Source organism: Strongylocentrotus purpuratus, unplaced genomic scaffold (assembly GCF_000002235.5).
Source record: "Strongylocentrotus purpuratus isolate Spur 01 unplaced genomic scaffold, Spur_5.0 spur5_scaffold_2, whole genome shotgun sequence".
In the NCBI taxonomy this organism is placed as follows: domain Eukaryota; kingdom Metazoa; phylum Echinodermata; class Echinoidea; order Camarodonta; family Strongylocentrotidae; genus Strongylocentrotus; species Strongylocentrotus purpuratus.
Window position 1 is genome coordinate 16,987,305 of NW_022145605.1, and position 24,287 is coordinate 17,011,591.

General features: G+C 37.2%; 1 protein-coding gene across 1 annotated transcript; it reads right to left on the reverse strand.

Annotated features, from left to right (window-relative positions):
* Positions 1–15,653: 15,653 nt before the first annotated feature.
* Positions 15,654–18,773, reverse strand: LOC373239 (30 kDa yolk granule protein YP30). The gene is given in 5 exon segments (NM_214493.2): positions 15,654–15,906; positions 16,484–16,702; positions 17,223–17,412; positions 17,756–17,973; positions 18,438–18,773. Coding segments are annotated over 5 exon segments (1,047 nt in total). The 5' UTR covers positions 18,718–18,773; the 3' UTR covers positions 15,654–15,766.
* Between the last annotated feature and the right edge of the window lie 5,514 nt (positions 18,774–24,287).

The following is a 24,287-nucleotide window of genomic DNA, read 5'->3' on the forward strand; positions in this document are numbered from 1 at the left end:
TCAAGAACATGAAATCTCTTTGATAATAGAATTATGGATGATTCGAATCAACATTTCATGCCTTTTAAAATAAATTCTACAAAATATTTTCAAAGATACTAACATCTTTCCATAATTGTTGAGTCCAACTTAGAAATATGTTCAACTTACAATCTTTGTGAAACACCCCTTGGTGTTTTATTGAAAAGAGCGAAGACGTATTCACGTAATGCACTCTATGATTATGTTGTATTATTACTATCATTATTAGGTGGTCTGTCGATGACAGATCACCTATTGATTTCGTTAGAATTTTCTTTCTTTATTCTTTATTCTTTATTCTTTATTCTTTCTTTATTTATTTTTATTTATTCCGTACACTTTTTTTGTGTATACGTTTACTCGAACTCGACCTGGTCAATTTCCTTCAAATTTCTGCTAGTCATCAGGCCCTATGATATGAAGTTCCCGAAACCTTTTTCAAGTTCATGGGGTCATCGTGACGTCATCCAGGCGCCATTTTGTAAAAATCAAGTCATTATCATATCTCGATAACGAGTCTTCAAAAATAAACCATATTTGGTATACATCAACTTCAGGTCAAAGTTCAACTAAAAATGTCAACAAAATTTGCGCGCGCACCTCGACGCGCACGTACGCGCGCATTAAAATTTTAAAATGCTCAAATTCGTCCCAAATTTTTTTTGCACACGTTTCAGGCCATTGTAAGCATTTTCAAGATTTTGCGCGAGAGCACTTTTTTGCGCGCGTTTCCGCGCGTAAGTGCGCGTACTGACATTTTACAACATGGAAACGCCAAATTTTCTCTATCATATCAACCACATTTTTCCAAGCATTTTGATACCTTGTTCACCTTTTTCTGACCAGTGATAACGCAATGAGCGTCCGTCAAAGTTTACAGCACACGCGGATCTGCATTATCCCTATCCACATTACATGTGCAAAAACAAGCCTATACAAAATTCATTTTAACTCTTCAGAATGGATAGATACCCCCAATTTTTTTCATATTTAGATAGATCATGAGTCGGAGATATGATTTCATGTCTCATTTGACCCTCAATTAACTCATGACGTCATCATAATGGCCTCCGAACTTAAAATTTCAATTTGCATATTATGACGTTAGCAGATTTTTGGAAAATTGATTGTATCTCTGTAAATATTGATCAATTTTCTTTCAAATTTTGATATGTTTTAGCTGAGAATATTCTCTACGAATGTATTCTCCACGATATTTCATTTGAACAATGGCATCATGGCGTATTTTTGCGATTAAAGGAGGCATGTCAATTTTTCACATTTTGCGTGTATTCTCTATGGGACATGACTTTTTCTCAAAACTGGTTTCTACATTCTTGTCTTTCGCGAGCAATATCTCCGTCGTTTTATCTTCGTTTACGCTGAGCTTTGAGTATGTTGTAGCTGAGTCAATATGCTATCGTAAGTGTGCCCTTTAATTTTCGATCAGATGCCGGGATCATGCTCATATTTCACTTACAAAGTGGGATTTGATAATTCCATTTTCCGTTTACGTGTAATCTCTATGGGAAATATTTTGGTACATCGGTACGCACTTGACTTCCGACCTCGAGGTCCCTGGTTCGAGTCCGGGCGTCTCCAACAATTTTTTTCTTCACTTTTTTTTTCTTTTTGACCTTTCACTGTACCTTTTCCTTTGCTTATTAAAACACGTAGAATCACAAATAATGTTATAAACAACCATGTTTACTTTATTATTCCCCTATTATCACTTGATCCATTACTTTTTGAGTGTAGTCCCTATGGGAGATGACTTTTTCTCAAATCTGGATTCTACATTCCTGTCTTTTGCGAGCAATATCGCCGTTATTTCCGTTTGGTTTTTGTTGATTTTGGAGTATGTTGTAGCTGAGACTATATGCTATCTAAATGTTCCCTCATTTTTTTTCAATCAGATGTCATCATGGTCTGTTGATGATCATCATCAACATCATCATGATCATCATCATCATCATCAACATCGTCATCTACATTACTATCAAGATCATCATCATCATGATCATCATGATGATCATCATTGTTTACATGTCTATATAACTTCTCCCTTTCTCAATATAGTAAGTATTATAATCTATCATAAGACTTGAAGACAGACCACCTTAATCGTCCTCGTGACGATTTAAATTCTAGTTATTATTGTTTTGATTTTGCATATCTGTTATGGGTTAGTTCTAACTAGCCTGTTTGTGATATGTAGGGGTCCCACCATTGCCATTTACAATAATCATTCATCTTTAATTAAATATGTGTTGTTTTACAGAGGAAAATAAATGTCTTGTTTTTGTTTTTCAATAAGTGTTATTATTATTTTCATTATTATTGTTATTATCATCATTATTATTATCATCATTTTATTCTTATTCTTTTTATCATTATTAACATTATTATCATTACTTTTATCATTATTATTATCATTATTTATATTCTTATAATATGATACAATATGAATGAGGCTGAAAGGGTCATAACACCGGGAGTACTTAGGTCGTTCCACATATTGCTTTCAATTCTAAGGTTTCTTACTATCATTATTACATTTTGTCAATTTCATTTCATTTCGTATTTTCAAATCGCTCCCAAATGGATATACAAGGTGATTAATGACTAAATATAGTACACCCTGGATGATATTTCATCGGGTAGTATGGACGGTAATAAGACAAGATACCGTTGAATAATTAAACAGGGCCGGAAATAATATTTTATCGCGCTCTCACTCTCTCTCTCTCCTTCTCTCTCTCTCTCTGCCTCATTCTTTTCCTTTCTCCATCAGCCCTCTGTCCTTCTTTATATGTGTATTGTAATTATATTGATTAGTTCATAAAAACATATACACGCATGCACGCACACATATACCCACATACTATATATAAATGTAATATAAATAAATAATGTATATAATTATATACATAATAGATTGAGTATGGGTGTGCGAATGCGTGTGTATGAATTGTACGTGTCGTTAGTTAATTGGATAATTAAATTCTTATTAGAATTATTAGAATTATGATGAAAAGAATTGCATTTAGAAGAATTATTTGCATTGTTTGAAAGAAATTAAAAAGGAAATTATGGAAAAGCAAAAGCAAACTCTGATTATGTAAAAGTACTTTCCTCCACCATGATTTCATATTTTTCTTTCAAAACCTGAATTGAAAGCTACGTGAAAAGGCAAGAATCAGAGGTCGATATAGAAAGTGACTGAATAAATTGACTAAAGATACGACGGCCATTTTAAACTTCCTTTCTTCCTACAAGCTAACTCATTCAAAAAGCCATTCTGTTCCTCGAACAACCAAACGGCTTCTTTCTTTTTTTGCTTTGTTTTTTTTGTTGCTTCAGCGTTATGAGCAAGCGTCACCCACGACATTCAAATTACATTCTAAATTGATGACACTAAAACGCTCGCAGTCTGAATTTGGCAAACATTTTGTCACATTTAATGACAAAAAGAAACACTCAGGATTGCGGCGATCTAGAGCGGGACAATCAGATATGCAAACATGTCTTACTCTCTCTTTATGTCTCTGTATGTCTTTTCTCTGTCTATTTGCAATCTCTCTCTCTCTCTCTCTCTCTCTTACTTTAGCACACCGCCAAACCGTTTCTACACCGGCCCGAAATCGACTCTTGGCGGCGACAAGAATTTTTTGTTCGATCTGTTTTCGGTGTGGTGTCAGTATCTTACGTGTGGCTGGGGTATCTCTCTCTCTTTTTCTGTCTGTCTCTTTGTCTGTCTCTCTGTCTCTCTTTTTGAATATTTTTTTTTCTGCCCGCGTCCTTGTCTATCTCTCATGTTATATCTTTTCTTCTCTCTTTCTCCCCCCCCCCTCTCTCTCTCTCTAACACTAACTCTCCTACTTACTCTTTCTCTTTTTTTTTGTCCGTGTCTCTGTCACACTTTCTCCTCTACGTATTTTTACATTTTAACTAAAAATGGACTAATGGTCTGCTCTATTGAATGCTGATTTAGAGTACTACCTAGCTGGTATCTATCTAATTACACCCTCTCTCTGTCTGTGTCTCTGTCTCTCTTACACACACTCTTTCTCGCTCTCTTGTAATCTCTCCCCGTCTCCAAGTCTCTGTCTCTCTCTCATCCTTACTCGTTTCCTCTCAATTTCTCTGCCCCTCTCTTCCTTTTTAATATGTTCCAATGTACAACTAAAGAGGCATTAATGGTCTGTCGTCTGTTTACAGTGGTGATTAATATATCACTTAGGGCAGGTTGGTGTCTATTTAGTTACAAATTCATCTTCTCTTGCTGCTCTCTCCTTCTCTCCCTCTAACTATTTATATCTCTCTTACACACGCTCACTCTATCTCTCTTTCTCTCTCCATTTCTTAGCCTATCTCTCTCCCTCTTTTTTCAATGTTTAACGAGAGTTGCATGAATGATTGTTTGCTGTCTATTTTAAGTGATGATTAAATATATCACTTAGTGCATGTTGGTACCTATTTAGGACCAAAAACGTTTGGGTGAACGTGTTTTTTAATGTTTAACGAAACGTGTATTGAAGTAATTCCGTCTGTGCTTAACAGGGGCCGCCAGGCGCGTAGCCACGGGGGGGCACGGGGGGCACGTGCCCCCCCTAAAATTTCCAGGATCGGTTGAAATTTTGTAGACCCCTTTTTTTGACCTCGATCGATTACATGTATGTGCCCCCCCAAACATCAAACTCTGGCTACGCGCCTGGGGCCGCATCTAGTTTTCTATAAAAAGGAGGGGCGTGGCACAAGTACAATATTATTAATCTCTTATAAACAAGCGAGCAACCAAGCAAAACGAGCAAAAGAGTCGACAACTAAAACACATTGGCCCGAATTCACAAAGCAAGGTTTGAGCTCAGACCAAGGTTTGAGCTCAAACCTCCTTTTGTTTCGCCAAACCTCCTTTTGTTCTTTACAAACCAGGTTTGTAAAAAACGCGTAAAACGCGTCATATGACGTACGAAAACCAAGGTTTGTCGACAAACTTCCTTTGTGAATTCGGGCCAATAACTTCAATGCTGTTTCGGGTCTTGAAAAAGAGGCATGAGAACACTATAAGGAGATATCTTTTTGTTTTGCTCGCTGAAGAATGCCAGATGGGTTATGCCATCTGTGCCACCCCCCCCCCCAAAAAAAAAGAGAAAAAGATATGCCATTGTATTTCTACTTTTAACAATTTTAAGACTTCAATCCTTTTTTTGTTATAGTTCTTCAGCATATAAAGCAATCTACCTTAAAATGAACCTTCTTTTTGATAATGCCCGTTGTGCGCGAGAAGAAAGAGAGAAGAAGAAGAAGAAGAAGAAGAAGAAGAAAGAGTATTTTAAAGTATATTCATCATGATCATGTATATTATATCAAATGTATACTAAAACAGAGCCCTATGAATGTCAATTATATATTGTTCCTATGTTCATATGCTGAAGCAAGATTGTTCGTGTAAATATAAACTATTATCCTATATGGACACGATAAAGAAATGAAATGAAATGAAATGAGACGTCAGGTGCTGACACATGACTACGTCAGCGAATGACACGGTTTTTTGACGCTCCCCGTGTGAATGACGTACACAAAGTTAATGCAATATGAGCAGTGCAAACACGATGCTGAAGCATATACTGACGCAAAAACTGATTGCTTTCATGTGATTTATTCTTGCCGGTAATAGCGACTCAGTTGTTAGTTGTTGCTAGGTAGAGCATAGATTATGGCTTTCCCTGCCTAACAACAGGTGAATGTTATCATTCTCAACGAGGCTTTCGCCTCGAAGTGTCGTTGTATAGTGGATTCGTCTTCAGATTATGGATCACACGGTATATAAAAAATTTATGGACTGCTTTTATATTCGAATCATAGATGTTTCTATGCTGGCTCTCGGGGTTATAGCAGGATGTAACGTCCTTTCGAGCCTATAGAAACAATATGTTCAAGTCGAGGCACTCAATTAAATGTCCTTTGCCAAGATTCTCCACTTTGGTGTTCATTGTACCGATTGGAAGGAATTCCTTAAATGTTGTGAGCTCCGAAATCGGTTACCTAGCAGAGCCGGGGTAGTATTGGAGCTCCACGAGGACCTTGCGTGGTGGATATATTGTTGTTATTAGTATCATTATATAGGGGTATTGTAGAAGAAGATGTGTCGTAGTCGAGTAGTTTGAGCGCATGTCTGGAAATGCAAAGGTCGTTGGGTTCGATCCCCGACATGGCACTAATGTCTTTGACGGGCATTAAACTGCATTTGCCATTCCACACTGAGTAGAGAAATGGGGACTAGATAGGATAACAAAAGCCGTTGTGATATATAGTACTTGCCATAGTTTGCCCTTACGATGACAATATGGTATACTCCCCGGGGAGTGGATATGGTGCACACAGTACGTGAATGAATATATTGACCGGGGTTACAATAATATCTGTAAAGCGATTAGAGACGATGTGTCGTATTAAGCGCTATACATTTATAATCCAGATATATCATAAAACTATTGCATTACGGAAATAGACTATTCATCGAAAATAGTTGAGATGCGGTACATTGGAATATTTGTTTGTAAATGAAAAGTAAAGAATAATTACTGAGAAGAACTAAAATCTCTTAAAAATCATATTGAAACAAACAATAAAAACAAATAGGATAATATAATGGTTAATTCATAATTAAATAGGCAGATTGATGATGATCACACCCGTGTATAGATCGATGTATTGATTACACATTTATTGCATGATAATTACCATTAAGACACAGCAGTATCATGCTTTTGTGTGAACCTATATTCGTAAAAAATTAACATACGTATACAGACTGTATATAATGCCCAATATATAGTAAAGATAATAACACAATGACAGGTATATTAAAATGACCACAATAATAATGACATGTTATGGTTTCTCCCTCACAAGATCTAATAAATAAAGAAAATTCACCAAAGGGCGATTTCACTACTTTATTGTATTGCCAATAGAAACCATATTTGGATTACGTTATATGATATATCAATGTTCGCAAATTTCAATTGGGGTTGCACAAAGCTATTTAAATGCCTAGTGGCTGGTTTTTGTAAATTGTTTAAAATTATTTCTGCAGGAGGAGTATCAATTTCCTTAGAAAGAGAATTTCCATTGGTTCTTTGTACCAGTGCCCACATCGATCCGTTGCTGTAATATCATCAACTTACCAATTCGGTATCAGAATTCCTTTTCTAAATAAAGTGTTTATCTTTTTCTCATGCATCAGGTATTGTACTAATTCAACACTTTCTTTCTTTCTTCTTTCTTTCTTACTTTCTATCTCTCTTTCTTTCTTTCTTTCTTACAGTCTTTCATTCATTCTTACCTCTATTTTTTATAATTTCTTTTCTTGTCGTTTATTTTTATTTCGGTTCGTTCATCGTTTAATCGTTTGTCTGTTGTGTTTTTTTTTCTTCAATTGCGCTTTAATTATTACACAAATATTATTTCCCGAATGTGAATGGGAGCACAGACTTTTTTTACTCGTGCTGCTCTGGTTAGTATCATATTACTTTCGATTATACCTTAAATACCAGGTTCGGAGATATTTTCAAATAAATGAAGTTTTCCTTGCATCATATACACCCACACTTGGTTTGACCATGCAGGAAGGTGAGACTACCCTGGTTTGTCAGATATCAAATCCCGTGTATTGTCGCGTGATCATGGGAAGCAAAGATAGATTAAAGAAAAAAAATAGGACTATTTTATTTATAATAAAAAAGTGACTTGATCTCATTTTTCCAAGACCAAAATGAGACATAATGAATGCCATTTACGGTAGTTTGAATAATATATGATGAAAGTGAAGTTTTTAACAGTAGAATGAATCGAAGGCCGTAAATTTTGGCTCGCTATGAAGGTGGACGTTAAATTTTAGTTCGTAGTTCTGCTTTCCAGGGACATGAATAATTTAACCGAAGTTACTGTGTGCAGGCAGCTACAACGACTTGCGATATTATCGATTACGAAGTGGAGCACTGGGGAAATGTCACGAAGAATGGTTAACAGACGAGAGAGAGATAGAGAAATGCATTGTTTGAACATATCTGAAGTCAAATTTAAACGAAACGTCAACATTTCTCTTTTAAAAAACAACAGGCAATGAATATAATTGATAAATAGACTGAAAGCTTTGATTTTCTACACACGAAAACGTTATTGGCTGACGATTGACCATTTTAGCAGAGATGACGGTGTAATAAATGAGGAAATGAGAGGGCGCAGTTTTATTAATGAACATTTTGAAATGAAATGAACCATGTTGTTATAAACACGAATACCTCGAGAAATCAGCATTATGCCAATTTTCCATACCCTTTTGTATCGCCTATAAAAATCCTGTTCGGATTACATAACATTATGGATGTCATGGTCATATTCGCATATTTTAAATGACTATCACTTTGAATATGACGGACAAAGAAAGAGGACAAAATATATAGTTTCTCATTCTACCCTCAACAATTGCTGTGGTAGACAAAGGAACATCCCTTCGCTGCTATTATGTAAAAAATGTGTGTAGAACACACCCCTTACAAGGCTGTTGGCATTGCGTTATATAGGATGATTTTTTGAAGTCTTTGTGACCATGTTCAGTGCATCGTGTGTTCGTTTCTTATCAGTTTTTATTTATTTCTATTGTTCATTCATTCATTTATTTGACACTAAACAGTGTATTTCTAATGAACAAAATAAACATAAAAATGAATAGACAGGAAATTAGGGTATTAACGAAAACCGTCATTCTGTCACTCTTTTAATGAAAATTTCCACTGTAATTTGTCCCATAAATCACCGACTCAAGGGTTTCATTTTAAGCCAGTCCCGATAATCATATCAAGTTGATAGCCCTTCTGTAGTTTAGATCAGACCAGTAACGAAGGAAATGGATTCCTTGAATGTTGATTATAACCAATATAGCACGATACTATGTAGGGACACCAAAAGGGAAAACCCCTTAGATTATCCTATGTAGCTTTCCGTGCGAAAAGCTCAACTTTGATAGTGTTGTAGGGCTACATGGATGTCTAGGATCGCAATTCTTGAAGTTTTTCTCGCTGGCGAATGGGCTCGGAAGCAATCACGTGCAGCAGCTGGTGACATGATATTGACAATGATAAGGTGTCCAACGAATACCCCCCTTTTCAATTAATTAACCAGGAAGAGATGGGGTAACTAATTCCCCTCTGTAACAGGCCTCAGGCCCTAATCTGTTGCTTTACAATGTTACAGATGTAAAAATCTTATACCATGAAAAATGGGGGGATTTCGGTGACCTCATCCTTTATTAAAAAACTGCCCTGCCTTCGTCGAAAACACCTGAAACGGAATTTACGAAATCGATTTTTCAACACACACAAACAAAATCATTAGTGTCTTCATATGGGTGCAAGGGGCATGCTACTTATATTTGAGACAATTTCAACAACCAGAATACGATTATGCCGGGGCCCCTTCTATTCAGAGAAATGTATATTTAAACAAAAAATGATTCCACGATAGGTGATACATATGGATCGCCCCCTTTTGATCTCTTTCTCTCCGCCTGAATGCGCCCAGACATGGTTTATCCACAGCCAGTGAAGGTTTTACTTTAATTCACGTCTGAAGGACAATTTCCACAGATATATTATATAAGCCAGTGAAATTTGTTATGGTAATATTGCTATTACGGTGCGCGAGTCCAGCGGTATGTACTGAAAGTAATTTGAAATTTAATTCGTTTCCCCCCATGATTTCACTTTTTAATCTGTGACAGGAGTTCGAACTATAAATTGGAGACCGCATTCAATCACCAGATATACGACCAATGTAATACACAAGGTAACCTAAATAAAATGTATGTGTGCCAGAACGCTTAATCCTTTAAAAACTAAATAAAATACAAATATTAATATTTGAATATAATCCCTTATAAATACAATAACGAAAAACAGCGAAACTTGGACTGTAAGATTATCAAATTATCAAATCATTTCCTATCCCGGGTGTAAATCTCTCAGTAGATCCAATTTCATTTGCGAATCGAATTCATTTCCCAATATGGAATGTTCCCAATTATACGGTGTAATTTGATAGACGTATGCATGTTCGCTGAATGCATTAGAGGGCGTCGTGGTATCCTCCCATAGGGAAATTAACTGAAAACCTGAATAATTCTTGTGCAATTATTATAAAGCATACATTTCGTTTTCTCAAAACTAATTGATTTGGTTGCGCTTTTTGTTCCCCCATCTTACATGCACGAAGTTGAAATAATAATCGAATTTTTCCACTTCGCATTTGGTTTTCGACAGTGATGGGAATGGAAAGTTTAATTGCTGCAGCTACAATCATATTACTTAATGAAACACTATACATGTAGAAATCCTTTGGGACGTTCCTATACTGAAAAGGCAGAAAGGAGAAGAGGAGGATGAGAAAGAAGGAGATAAAGGAAGATGGAGAGGGGAGACATAGAGAGGGTAGGAGAAAGAGGGAGATAGACAGATAGAGACAGAAAGAGAGATAGAGAGAGTGTGAGAGAGACGGGGGGGGGGGGGAGTGTAGCATTACATGTAAGTAATACATAATTTTATGCATATTCATCTTCTATTATTAATCTTAAAGGCGCGAAAGGTTTTCTGACGTTTACGCTGTATAGCGACAGGAAATGAATGCGATTACATGCAATCTGACTAGAAAAATATCTTGTAACTTGATAATACACTATTCAATCACTAAGGAATAAATATCGATACATCTGAGTACATATTATGTGAACTCAGAGGCGTTTCCAATAAAGGTGAATCCAATTCCTCCACCTCCCATTTAAAGGCTCACAACTTGTTGTGGGTCTATCCCCCGTCCACGCGTTGTTGTCCAAATACTCCCTCTGATCACCATCATCATGAAACTAGGGAGAGATTCCGCCCCCTTATTATCAACTTATGGGTACGCCCCCCAGATCATCTCAATCGTTTGTAAATATCTTGATTTGTCATTAATTTCTTTCGTAACACAGCATTTGTATTTTTTGGAAAGTTTGTATATGTTATGATTTGATTTCTTAATAAAAACATAAATAAAAAAAAATAAAAACTTATGGGTACGCCACCTTAAAAATGGTCTGTTCAACATCATCAGAGAGGAATGTACAACATGTTCCGTTTCGTGCACATCTCCCAAATGTCAAAGCATACCAATCATCAAAGAATATTTGAATACTGAACAGAGTACACACCACAAAACAAGTCGCCAATAGTCGGTCCTTTTTTTTGTTAATCTGACTTTTCCTTGGCCGTTGATTAAATCCGTGAGGGGAAGAAGACAGTCAACACCAGGCGCGTACACAGGGGGGGGGTGTTTGGGGGGTTAAACCCCCCCTTTGGTAATTTTTTGTGTGTAAACCCCCCCTAAATTTCTCTAAAACCCCCCCCCCCCTTTTGGATCTTTTTTTTGTTTTTTTTTTTGTATTAAAAAAAAAAAAAAAAAAAAAAAAAAGTCCCATGGTTGACCTAAAAAAGCTGACCTTACCCCCCCCCCAACGGAGCAAAATGTCAAATTTTCAAATTTCGAGACCCCCCCCCAAAAAAAAAATGTGTCCTCTTACCCCCCCCCCCCCCCCCCCCCCCCCCCCCCCCCGCTTATTCAGCGGTCGGCTGAGTCGTTGCGATTTTTTGGGACAAAAAAAAAAAAAAAAGTGACCTCTTACCCCCCGCCCCCCGCCCCCCCCCCCCGCTTATTCAGCGGCTGGCTGAGTCGTTGCGAAATTTTCGGCCCGATTTATAAATGTTAACCCCCCCCCCCCCCCCCCCCCCCTTGAAAAAATCCTGCGTACGCGCCTGGTCAACACCAATCCCTCTAAAAACTAAGCTCAACTTACGAATGAGGTAAACTGCTGCATTGATTTTCCAATCACAAAATTGAAGTCAAACACTTACATTTATTTCCCCATCTGAAGAAGAGAAACGATTTCGAACGTGGGTGCACGATAATGCAAGTCTTGTATCAAGTCAGTCAAACTGGTTGATCGGGTAACGCAGCATCTGCAAATAAAAAGAGTCATCAGGTTTCATGAGACATGTTTGTAGATTGAGTGACAACTTTGGTTCCGTAAAGGACATCGTACTACTAATAAGTTCTTCTTATTTCACTGAATCTAGCCATTGCTACAGGTTTACCTGCCACTGCAACAAACGATCCGAATGCAACCAGCAGAATCGTTAGTTCTTATCATGCTTTTCCAGAGGATTGTGGGAAACATAGCAACAATGTCATATCACACTAAAAATCGAGAGAGAAACCCAGATTTAATATTTTATCTAAATCATTTCATCAAAAAATCTGTTAACATGATATACGAGCCATCTGATCGACATACATTTTTTGACATTTTGACATAGTTTCGATACAAGATCAGTTTCAAATGCATTACATTTTATGTGCGTACATCTTCAACAACGGTAACGAGTGACGACCTAAAAGTCTGCCATTGGCATTTCCGACATAGCAACACGCATGGGCGTAAACCCTTACGTAATACCTATTGTTCAGGGGGGGGGGGTGAATGAATAGATCATCCCCCTGAACAATAGGTATCAATTGCAGATTTACGCCCATGGCAACACGTAATGTATGCGAACTGAATTCTGACTATAGAAATCCAGTAACTTTCGGATCAAGAATACAGGTGGGTGCAATAGTTCGTCAATCAGCTATTTGGGAGAAGCGGCCAGATATTGGAATGTATTTGAGAATATATTAGAACACAAGAGCGATGTCTGCATATTAATACGAGTTAAGCTATATACGCATTCGGTATAGCCACAGTCAGGGACAGGGTGCAACTACAGTGTTACGCATCTCTCCTGGAAACACAAACACATTTAATCAAATGTCTTGTGGCCTGAAATGTTGGACCATATGAGTTCTCCATCAGGCAGCAACTTTTCTTTGAATTTCATTTATGTTGGCTGTGTGAGAATGGTAATAGCTAGAGAGCCAAAAATACCACATCTTTTTTCATAAGGTGTTACTATGGAATTACACAAGATATGCCATATCTTTTCATGCCATCTTGTAGTCCTTTTTATCTCCACTCAGTATTTGTTTACGGCTTGAGAATTGACCCAAGAATTGCGGTAGGCCTACAGTGGTTATTTCTGTGAAGAGAGACAAGCGTAACGCTTTTTTGAAAAACAGCTTTGTGCATAGTTTTGCCTCTATAAATATAATTCATATATTTTAGCATTATATTAATTGGTAATTGGTTATATTTTCTGAGTAACATGTTGTCCTATCATCAGAAACAAAAATATATGCCCACATTCCGATCTTAAATTTTGTCCGGAATTTCCTGTAGTGTCCGTAACGGTGTCATTCCTGCTATATGAACATTTTTTTTAAAACTTCTTATATACTTTGCGTTGTGTAACTACCCCCGGGGACTAGCTGTGGTATATTAAGCATAACAGTTTGTTTTTTTGCAATTTAATGAATGGCATTTGTAGTGTCCGTAACGCATGTACATGTAGTGCCCGTAGCACAAGTGCGTGATGGTGTAAAAGTACTGAGCTTGATAACTAAATACTACTAATTTGTAATTCAAATTTGATTTGATGCAGTTGCTCTTCTCAGTGAATAAAAAAATTCTCTTTCCCTGGAAGATTTTCTCCTGGATATGATATTTCGCAAACAAATGAGCTATTTTCCATGAATTCAATTTTAAATTTAAAAAAAAATTGACATACGAGTAATTCAATTTCAATATTTTATTTCAACAATATTAGTTAGATGTAATTAAGTATCAAATTAAATGCATCAATTTCAATATCGAGGGTAGAAAAGAGTAGGAGCCAGTGTTACGGACACTACAGAAGGAGTAATATCAAGGCCTGTAAGCCAAACTGTACCTCCTTTTCTGGATAACAGTGTTCTAAAATAAATTTTAACAATGTAAAAGCTGTCTATGACTCAAATATGTATAATGCATGAGAAATACATTATTTTAATCATTTAATTGCCTACCTCCAACTACATTGTAGTTTATGTCCACACACACACATACACTTTCGCACACACCAGTACATGTATGACTAGTGTCTCCTGAGGACTATGGAAAGATACCTTCTTTTGAGGACACCCCCTTTGAGGGGATTTACATATAAATTATGAAATATCTCATCGTCTACATTTTTGCTCACAATTTCTCTCGATAAATTAAGCTTACTATTTGATGGAGAGAGAGAGAAAAAAGAATAGACTGAGGTCGCTTTTGACTGGTTTACCAACATTTGTATATATGAGGATTTTATGAATACTGGTTTAATTGCCACCACCAACAACGATCACCGAACATCTGAGGATTATTGAATAAACGTATCAGAAATGATTATTGATGACACCATAATTTTGCACATAGATCTTGGATATGTGCCCCCTCTTGCTTATTTTTTTATAGTCACATTTTGGGGTCATTTTTTTTAAGTAACTTATATTATAACCCGGCCCCCCCCCACTCCGAGAACGGACGGACCCCATGCGTGTTGCTTTACACACCGGACTTTTGCTGAAAAGGGGGGGGGGGGGGTGGGGGTGGGTTGGAACACGCATATGCGTACCCTAAATAACACTGAGTGGGGGGGGGGGGCCGGGTATTATAACCAGGCGATTGTAATCTTATTGCATAGCGTGCTGTGTACAAAATATTGTGGGGAAACATTGGCTTTCCCAAAACCTATGGTAAATTCTGAGACCAAGCATTTCCATATTCAATGAAGTATAATTGGTCCAAATAAATTATTGTTTTGCATTTAACCATTTTCTACCAATGATCGTTTCCTTTAACATCTATTCAGTTGACTTAGGTTACTAAAATGTGTTATCTTTAGACATGGACAGGAGCAAATTGAATATAATGGACATGAAATGAAGTCAGGTTATCACTTTTAAAGTACGAGATAGAAGCTGCTTACGATAAGAGTGAGGTACAAAAGGCAAGAAAGGGACAACAGGAGAAACGTGGAGAGGAAGATATATAAAAAAAAAAAAGTATAAAGGGAGAAAGGTAAAAGAAAATTGAGAAAGACGGAGTGAGACAGAGCTGCGATGAGAAATAAGTGAAATAAAAAGGCGAAAATAGAGAAGTACTGCTATTTACGTTCATTTGTGAACCGAGGTGCACGTGGGCTTAAATTATTTAAGATGATGTTTTTATTGCCTTTAGTAGACAAAATTAATCCATTTTTGAATAAAAACAAAGGAATAATTAAGCCTCAAGATTTGTCCCTGAATTTCTGCATATTTTTTTGATAAGTTCAAAGTTAATTCGGAACTTTTTTATTTGCTTCATCTTGTTTTTATTAGAAATGCATCTCTATAGATAAAATTTATGCAGTCAATTCAACTTGCACAATAACATACACTTGTAATCAGAAACTCCGAACCATACTACCTCGAGATCAAATACACAGACATTGCTTTCACTATTCCACATCACAAATCTATCAATTCTAGACCACTTCTAACCAATCATATTTCACAAAAACGCTCAACCAAAACTGACCAGAGGTTATAAAAATATCGAAGGAAACATTTGTTTTTGCAGTAGAAAGGGTCGTTTTATTTCCGTACTAAAAATACAGATTCATGATTGTATCACGACATTCAATTAATATTCTGATAATAAGTCCATATCGTATGGGCTGTATCGGGAACCGGGTCGTCCAGTTTTTTAAACTAGAACGAAGTGTTTTTGTGACGGGAGAATGACCCGGTCGACGACCTGAATCACTCCATTGGTTGTGGGGATATCGCGTAGGATCACCCGGGAAGCTTTTGACTGGTCACTATGCTTGTTCAGGAGAATTTGATCTGTAAGAAGTAGATCAACGAATAAATATGGTGTACAATTAATTTACATAGAAGTACAAATGAAATATGTTAAAAAAACATTAGTCGACAAAACTGACGGGCTTTAAAATAAATATATCATCATTCTAGTGTAGCATTACCTTGAGTAAATAAAAAACTGAATCTGGAAATGTATATAATATCGAACATATCAATGTTGAAGACGTTATTGTCCTTTGTGGCCGACCCCAAAATTTTAAATCGTAAGGTTGGCTTTTATTATTTTTTGTACTGTTTTATGAAAAATGTATATGCGTATTAAAGCATTAAAAACTGAAAAACTGTCAGCCCAAAGGGGGAAGTGAAATTAAAAAACAAAAAACAAACAACCGACCGAGGTTATGGCACTAAGGGCAAATCTTTTTTGTTGTTGTCCTAACTTTTCTTTAAGAAAAAAAGGGGAAGTAAAAATTCATTTTTAATTATATATTCCCTTTCCGAGATTCAAAAAATGATATATTTCTCCCCCCCCCCCCCTTCTTCCAAAATACTTATACGGCCACAAGTGATATTTTTAATGGATTTTAAACAGGCTTACCATCACTGTCGCGGGCCACCGAAATCTCATCTCCCTGCGAGGCACGGAGGCGCTGACCAGACTTCAAAGAGACAGAATACTTGACGTCAGAGATCACGTGGTACTTGAGCAGGTTGCGGAGTTTGCCGGCGGAGTCCTGTTTGAGGTCGTCGAGGACCCCGGATGGGAGGGCTTGGAAGGCGGCGTTGGTCGGCACAAGAACCGTGATGGGGTCAGAATCTGTGGTAGAAGATGAATATCTGAATTAGGCTTTGCGCTGATCTCGTTATTATTTACCTTCTCTTGCTACTTTCCACCCAGGCGTTAAATGGGTACCCGTTAGGGTGCGTCGGTCATTGTTGGTCAACATTTTTTGAGCGCAAAGTAACGCCTGGCTGGAATGCTCCCCAAGGCAGTGCAGATTGGGCAAGTTTTGAATTAAATGACCAGGGTAATAGTATTTGTAAAGCGCTTTACAGACACCGTAGATGTATTAAGCGCTATATAAAAGCGGAATATTATTAATACTACTACTTATCTTTTTTTTTAAATGAGGATTAACGATTTTGGAAAGATGTATCAAGTTAATTGAGGAATATTTACTATCCTACTGCCTTTAGAACCATGTTTCAAAAGAGTAGCGGGTCCTAAATATTTTTTTGAAAACTAATAATTTGAAATAACGTCACTAGAAATTTTACGGCCATCCGATTATCCCACCCCTCCCCCCAAAAAAAATCATTCAAAGAAGCAAACTTACTTCTAAGTTCATCTTCGAGTCCGGCTTGTTTCAGGAGATCGACGACGATGGAGAAGGCTTGGTTATCATCCAGGGTCTCCATTACGTTACCGACTGGGAGTGGATAGATGACCTTGTCGACTACGTGGACGAGTCCACTGCTAGCATTCCTGTCGGCGTCAATGACTCGAGCGCCATTAACGGTGATCATCTGTAAAAGGAATATTAAACGTACATATTAAGGTTAGCCGAATGCAACATTAGACGGGGAAGGAATTTTGTACATTGTCATTTCTAAATAAAAGAGTACGAATTGACATGATGAATTTGAATCTTTAAAACAGTTCTGTTGATTTATATGAACAGAAACCATTGCAGGGAAATCCCAACTTCACTGGTTAACAATATTGAGCAGAAAGAGTCTCCTACCGACTTTATACAAGAAAGTGTACGCTTATTACTTTCAACTGCTAATTATATATATTTTCTGGTTTTCATTCATTGACATAATTCCCAACACTAGATCCTAGAAATGGAGTAAAATTAAAACTTGCCTTTTTCGAGTCACGGTAGACGTTGAATCTTAGCTTGGCGCCGTTCAGACTCTGGACCTTCTGGTTGTCGGTGATCTGCGAAGACTCGACCCTTCCTGAAACGGCCCAAGCCTTGACCAGGTTCCTCATGGCCTCCTGGTCTGGCCTCAGCTTAGCAGGAAGCTCCTGCCTCCACTTTTGGACAGCCTTGTCACTGGGCATGCACAATGTGACAGATGCTACGAGAGAGAAAAAAAGTAGAATATACAAAGTATTATAAAGATAGATGTATATATAGGATAAAATATCCTAGTTTAGAATGAACACAAATTAGCTCACATATTCCATCCACGATCGGCCGAGCATACTGATGATACCAATTAATGGGCATTGGCCAAAGTGAATCGAGAAGTCGTATGAAACATCTAAACTTAATAACGGAAAAAAAATATCTTGGGCTTTTGGATTTCGCAAGGATTTCGTCGTTTATAGTAATTAATTTATAAATCGGAAACGGCAAAAGTATTATTATTAAAGTAGGCCTAATTGAACGCAAAATTTCGCTTTAAAGGAATTAGCTAGCTCAAAATAGTTCATCGCAGTTTAGGATAACGGCACGTCCATAATCAATTTAGGGTATACTCTTTTGAACTACAGGAGTCTAGTTAAGGTAAAATTCTGAAAATTGTGTAGGGTAACTTACAAAGGTCACCGTCTCGGAGAATCTGCCTCAGGTCGACCTGCTCGGCGATGTTCGCTGCCTCACGAAGCCCCAGAGCCCGTAGCTGTTGAACGATGTCCTCATCTTTTTGATCGTCGCTTCGGATGGAGGACACCATGGAGTCCGCCGGGAACATCTTCTTCAGGAACTCCTTGGCCGAGATATCTTTGTTCTGCTGGTTCTGTTCGGCGGGCGAGAGAACCATCGGGTGGGCGACGGCTACCCCGACAAGGACGGCCAAGAAAGCGATGAGAGACTGCATGGTTGAGCTGTAGGATGCTTGGTAGTATTGCAGAGAAGCGGAGAGACCTTCTACAAGCTAGGAGGGATGACAAAGTGTGGCTATCGTATAAAAACCACCAGTATTTATACCCTTCCAGCTCAAATCCCATGCATACAAGAGACCGTTTGAAAAAAATATGCAAACAAGTTCCCCCCAAGTACTTATTGAGAAACAATTGCATTCACCTGTTACGAATCAATTATACTTTGATAGCCGGAATGCAGACTGCATACATTGGTTGTTGCTATGTCGGTAAATGATCTGCTGAACTTTATGGTAATTTACAGGTCAGTTCACCAATGTTTCAAACTTGTATGCATGCATCTGCTATTGTTACTAGCGACGAATAAAAAGCTTAACAGGAGCTTGTCTGACATACCAACGAATAATGGATGCTTAACCTCTTATCAACCAGAGTCGTTGCGAATAACAAAAAAACATTGACAGCATTCACATAAAGCGTAGGCCTACTTCAAATATTCAAACAAGTTCTTCCACAATGACATTGACCTCTTAGGAAGCAATGTACTTCAATGGTTGGAATGCAGATTATTTACATTTATTGTTGCTTTGTCTGAATAACCTCTGGCAAGCTAAAGGGTTATCAACATTTCAATAGGCTATTTTCGTAATTAATATAACCAAATTTAATGCAAACGTCTTTGTGAAGTGCCTCGATACAAACTATTCCATTCACCTGCTAAGAATATATAATATATTCCAATAGACAGAATCCGAACTGTATGCATTAGTTGTTGCCAGGTAGGACAAAAAGTATGGATTACCCTACCTAGCAACACTTAATATATGCAGTTTGCATTCTGACTATTGAAATACTATAATTATTCTTATCAGGTGAATGAAATAATTTGTATTGATCATGAGGCACTTCACAAATACTTATGTATTACATTTGGTTACACTACGAAAATGCCTATTAAAATGCATTACATTTTGTTTGCATATACATCTTCAACAATGTTTACGAGTGACGACCTAAAAGCCTGGCATTTGCATTTCCGACATAGCAACACGTAATGTATACTCTCAGATCAAGAATACAGGTGTGTGCAATAGTTCGTCAATCGGCTCTTGGGAAGAAGCGGCCAGATATTGAATGAATTTGAGAATACATTAGAACTGTAGAGCGTCTGACAGGCACTAAAGTAGCATGTAATTGGTATTATTGTAATCTATGGCTTGTAAGCCTCCTTTGATATATAATTTATCTATTTCATTTTTCACTTCCACCAGGGTCTTTAATATAAAGATTTGTGCATTAAACTTGATTAAATTACGAAAACAGTTTATTGAAATTCATTGATAAACAGGTCTATTTGACAAAAATGCTCATTAACATTAGAAAATAATGAGTGCATCATCTGGTCATTCACAAAAGACCATAATTGTTTTCTTATTCATATTAATGGACGCCCTCTTTCCTCAGTTTAGGTGATTAACCCTCACATTGCCGTAGGCATTTATCTGCCCACCTCGATCATGATCATTATGCTGTGACGGTTTGTGAGAAAGTCTTGTTTTATCTTTTTTAAACTTCCAAAATAGGCTCATGAATTATGCAGCTATATATCATGGAGAACAATTAAAAAAAAAAAAATGAACCGAATAACGGTGATAATCATATTTGAAAACCCGATGGTACCGTTTAGGATAAACTATCAAATCTACCTGTTCGGACATATTGGCCCGAATTCACAAAGCAAGGTTTGAGCTCAGACCAAGGTTTGAGCTCAAACCTCCTTTTGTATCGCCAAACCTCCCTTTGTTATTTACAAACCAGGTTTGTAAATAACAAAAGGAGGTTTGAGGTCAAACCTTGGTCTGAGCTCAAACCTTGCTTTGTGAATTCGGGCCATTGTATCAAAAATAATATAAATTATGTATTAAATTGCAGTAACTGCAATTTAATACATAATTTACTATATTGTTCAAACCTCCGGTAATTTTGAGTTTTTCAAGAGCAACGTTATTTTTAAATTAGCACATTACTGGATTATTCTTTGGTGTTTTTTTATCTTTCGAAGCGACAAGTCACTTCTTTTCTATAAGGGAGTTTACAGATAAAACATGGTACAAATGACCCCAAATATCCACAGATCTTTTACACATGGAGAAGTTCCACTTTGAGCATCTTAGAATAATAACTGCCAAAGTCCAAGATGTGCTTCATGAATACCTTTTGTTTGCCCTTTTGAAAAGAATACTTCCACTTGCGTATCTTAGAATGTACCGTTAGTGCATAAATGAATAATGTTACATAAATTTCATGAGCGCATATCCAGTATTCATCTCTGGTGGGTTTTACCTTTTTGGTACAAATGACCTTTATCTGCCCATGCGCAGATTGTATCTGTAAACTCCCTTATTGCAATGGGGTGTTGAAGAATGAACAGTGACGAATTATAAGTGGTGTATTAAAGGTTGGCTCATTCAAATTGAGAGGCGCTGATCCTCATGTGGTGAATCCAGTCTGCAAACGTGACGTGTTGCTATGTCGGGTTATCATCGGGCGAGCTTTCTGGTTGTCAAGAAAAACCTTTGTTGAAAAAGTAGAAATAGAATCTAAATATGTTAATTGATTTCTGATGATTAATTCTAATTTCATTTATTTCCACAGATTCATTACAAATACAGTATAAATTACAATCGATTACACAAAAGCATTAAAACAAAGAATGAATCTGCAGAGGTGTAGAGCTTTGTTATGGATCATCCCCTGCTTAAAACTACAATCTTAAAGGGATCGTTTAACAATGTTAAATCTAAGATACACGGTCCTACATGTTACCAGTGTCTGTGATATGGTCTAATATTGAAGCCCTAAAAAAAAATCGCGCTTCAAAATGATCAAGAAGTGCCTAAAAAAAGTAAAAATCTTTGAGTGACCGGTTTTACCATACTCGTTTTTCCCAATAGACTCTAGTGTTATGAAAACCGTTCGGCGAACGGTTTTCAAAATTTGTAATTCCAATCATTAATATCTTGATAATCAGACAGACGATCGGCTTGTAAAAGTCATGGAGTTCCTGACTGACCTAAAGGTTTATAATTATGATTGCAGCATGAGCTAAACCAATGAATGTTTCTAAAGACAAAGTTACCGGATCCCTTTAAAATGCAATTGCTTTTTAAAAATAAATATACAATAAACGTATACGAACAAAAATATATTACAAGCAAATCTATGTGTGGGGTGAGTGGTAGTGGGGTGGTGGTATCAACAAATACAATATATAAAGGGAATGAATAATAGGAAAAGAATAATAGTTAGGAATATCATACATATACTATGTCTTAAGAGTTGGATACAGTAAACCGGTTTGTCCTGCAATATTGTATGTATATGTTTGTATTGTATAACTTTGTAATCAGTGGAAACCCAATTTCCTGATATGGATAATAAATGATTATACTTATACTTATACTATTGCGAGTGGGGATGTCGTATAATCTTTCATTTTCTCAATTCCAATTGCTGCCCCCTTTCTCTCTCCCCTTCTCCCCCTCTCTCCTTTCTCTTTCTCCCTCTCTCTCTCTCTCTCTCTCTCTCCCCCATTTCTATTCCTTTGTGTTAGGTACACAAAGATAGAGAGGGAGAGAGAGAATGGAAATTATTCACTCTTGTCATCTATTCCCCTGAAAGGGTCCTCATTATAAATACCGCCTCTATTGTTTTTCTGAGCAATAATTTGAACCAGTGACATTTATCTTTCATGTCCGATGAAATGAGACTGATTTCAAAAGAATTGTGACCCATTTCTTTGCTTGGTGCCAGTAAACCCTATTTAAAAACAAATATCATATCAAATATTGTGCTTCCGTTTCTTTACAAGTACTCCCTTATGATTTATTCCCGGCCCCCCCACTCAGAGGTCGGAATGACCGCATGCGTGTTGCCAAAATGTCCGGTAAAGGGGTACTTTTCGTGCGACAAAGTCCGGCCCGAGAATTGTAAAAAAAGGGGTGTATTTGACTTTTCACCCGGAGATTTCTTTAAAAAGGGGGTGTTTTTCTTTTTTTCTCTCATCTCTTTGGACTCCTGAGAAATTATTCCGAATTTAGGGGGGTACATTGAGCATTTTTCCTGATTTAGGGGGGTCTCCAAGGCAGGAAAAGCCCGCGAAAAGCCCGCGAAAGGGGGGTTCGGAAATGTTGGCAGTCCTCAGATAGGGGGTGCTTTCAAAAAGAGGGTACGAGCATATGCGTACCCTAAATAACACTGAGTGGGGGGGCCGGGGATTTATTATCCTTATATCCTAAACTTCTTTCTTTTTTTTGGGGGGGGGGGAGGAGCACTGTTTAAGAGGTCAACTATTATTGTCTAAAAATACGATTCTCAATGCGTCATATACTAATGATTGGAATGGGGAGTAGGCGAACGCTTTTAAATATTCATGACATTTGGTTCACTGAATGGAGATGATCGAAGGGATAATAGGGACTTTTAGATTTGCACAACGACAACGTGGATTGCTACGATCGACGTCCTTTTAATGCACTGCCTTGAATGGACGTCACACGTATCAGTCCACGCAAATCTAAAAGTCCCTATTGTTCCTTCTTAGAGAGTAGCTCAGGAGAAGCCAATCCGCCCAATTTTATTAGAATTTAAAGCCCGTTTACCAATGTTTACGTCCGATAGCAATTGGCTGTTATTTACACACAAAAAATGTACCAAATATGTCCCTTTTCTCCATTCAATTGCAGAACTGCATTTTAAAAAAGATAAACACGGTCGTAGAGACTTTCGAAAAATCAACTTCAGACAATTCAATAGCCTCATCCATTACCTTAAAGATATGCGAACCTCACAAATGACTATAGGCGGTGTCACACAGAAAAATCCCTTAAAAAATCCCTTGAAAAATCCTTTCAAGGGAGAATTTTCTTGCTTCGTTAGAGGATTTTTAATGGGATAATAATTGATGACAGACAGCAATAAGGGAGTTTACAGATAGCACATGGTACAAATGACCCCAAATATCCACAGATCTTTTATACATGGAGAAGTTCCACTTTGAGCATCTTAGAATAATAACTGCCAAAGTCCTAGATGTGTTTCATGAATACATTTTGTTTGCCCTCTTGAAAAGAATACTTCCACCTGCGTATCTTAGAATGTACCGTTGGTGCATAAATGAATAATGTTACATATTCATGAGCGCATATCCAACATTCATCTCTGGTGGGTTTTACCTTTTTGGTACAAATGACCTTTATCTTCCCATGCGCAGATTGTATCTGTAAACTCCCTTATTAAGAGGATAACTAAAATCCGGATAACTAAAATCCGGATTTTTGGCCTCTGTGTGACACCGCCTATTTAAAGGTAAAGACCAGTTATGGTCATGCGAGTGCATTGTGAAAGAAACGTTGTGGAATCGATCAGAAAAGGTTGATCATCTAGCATCTAGCATCTGCAAGGTTCTGGAATCATCAAAAATGATAAGAAATTTGGTCCATTCTTCGTAAAGTTACAAGCACTATACACAGAAAGATGTATATGGGACTACCCTTTATCTCTCACA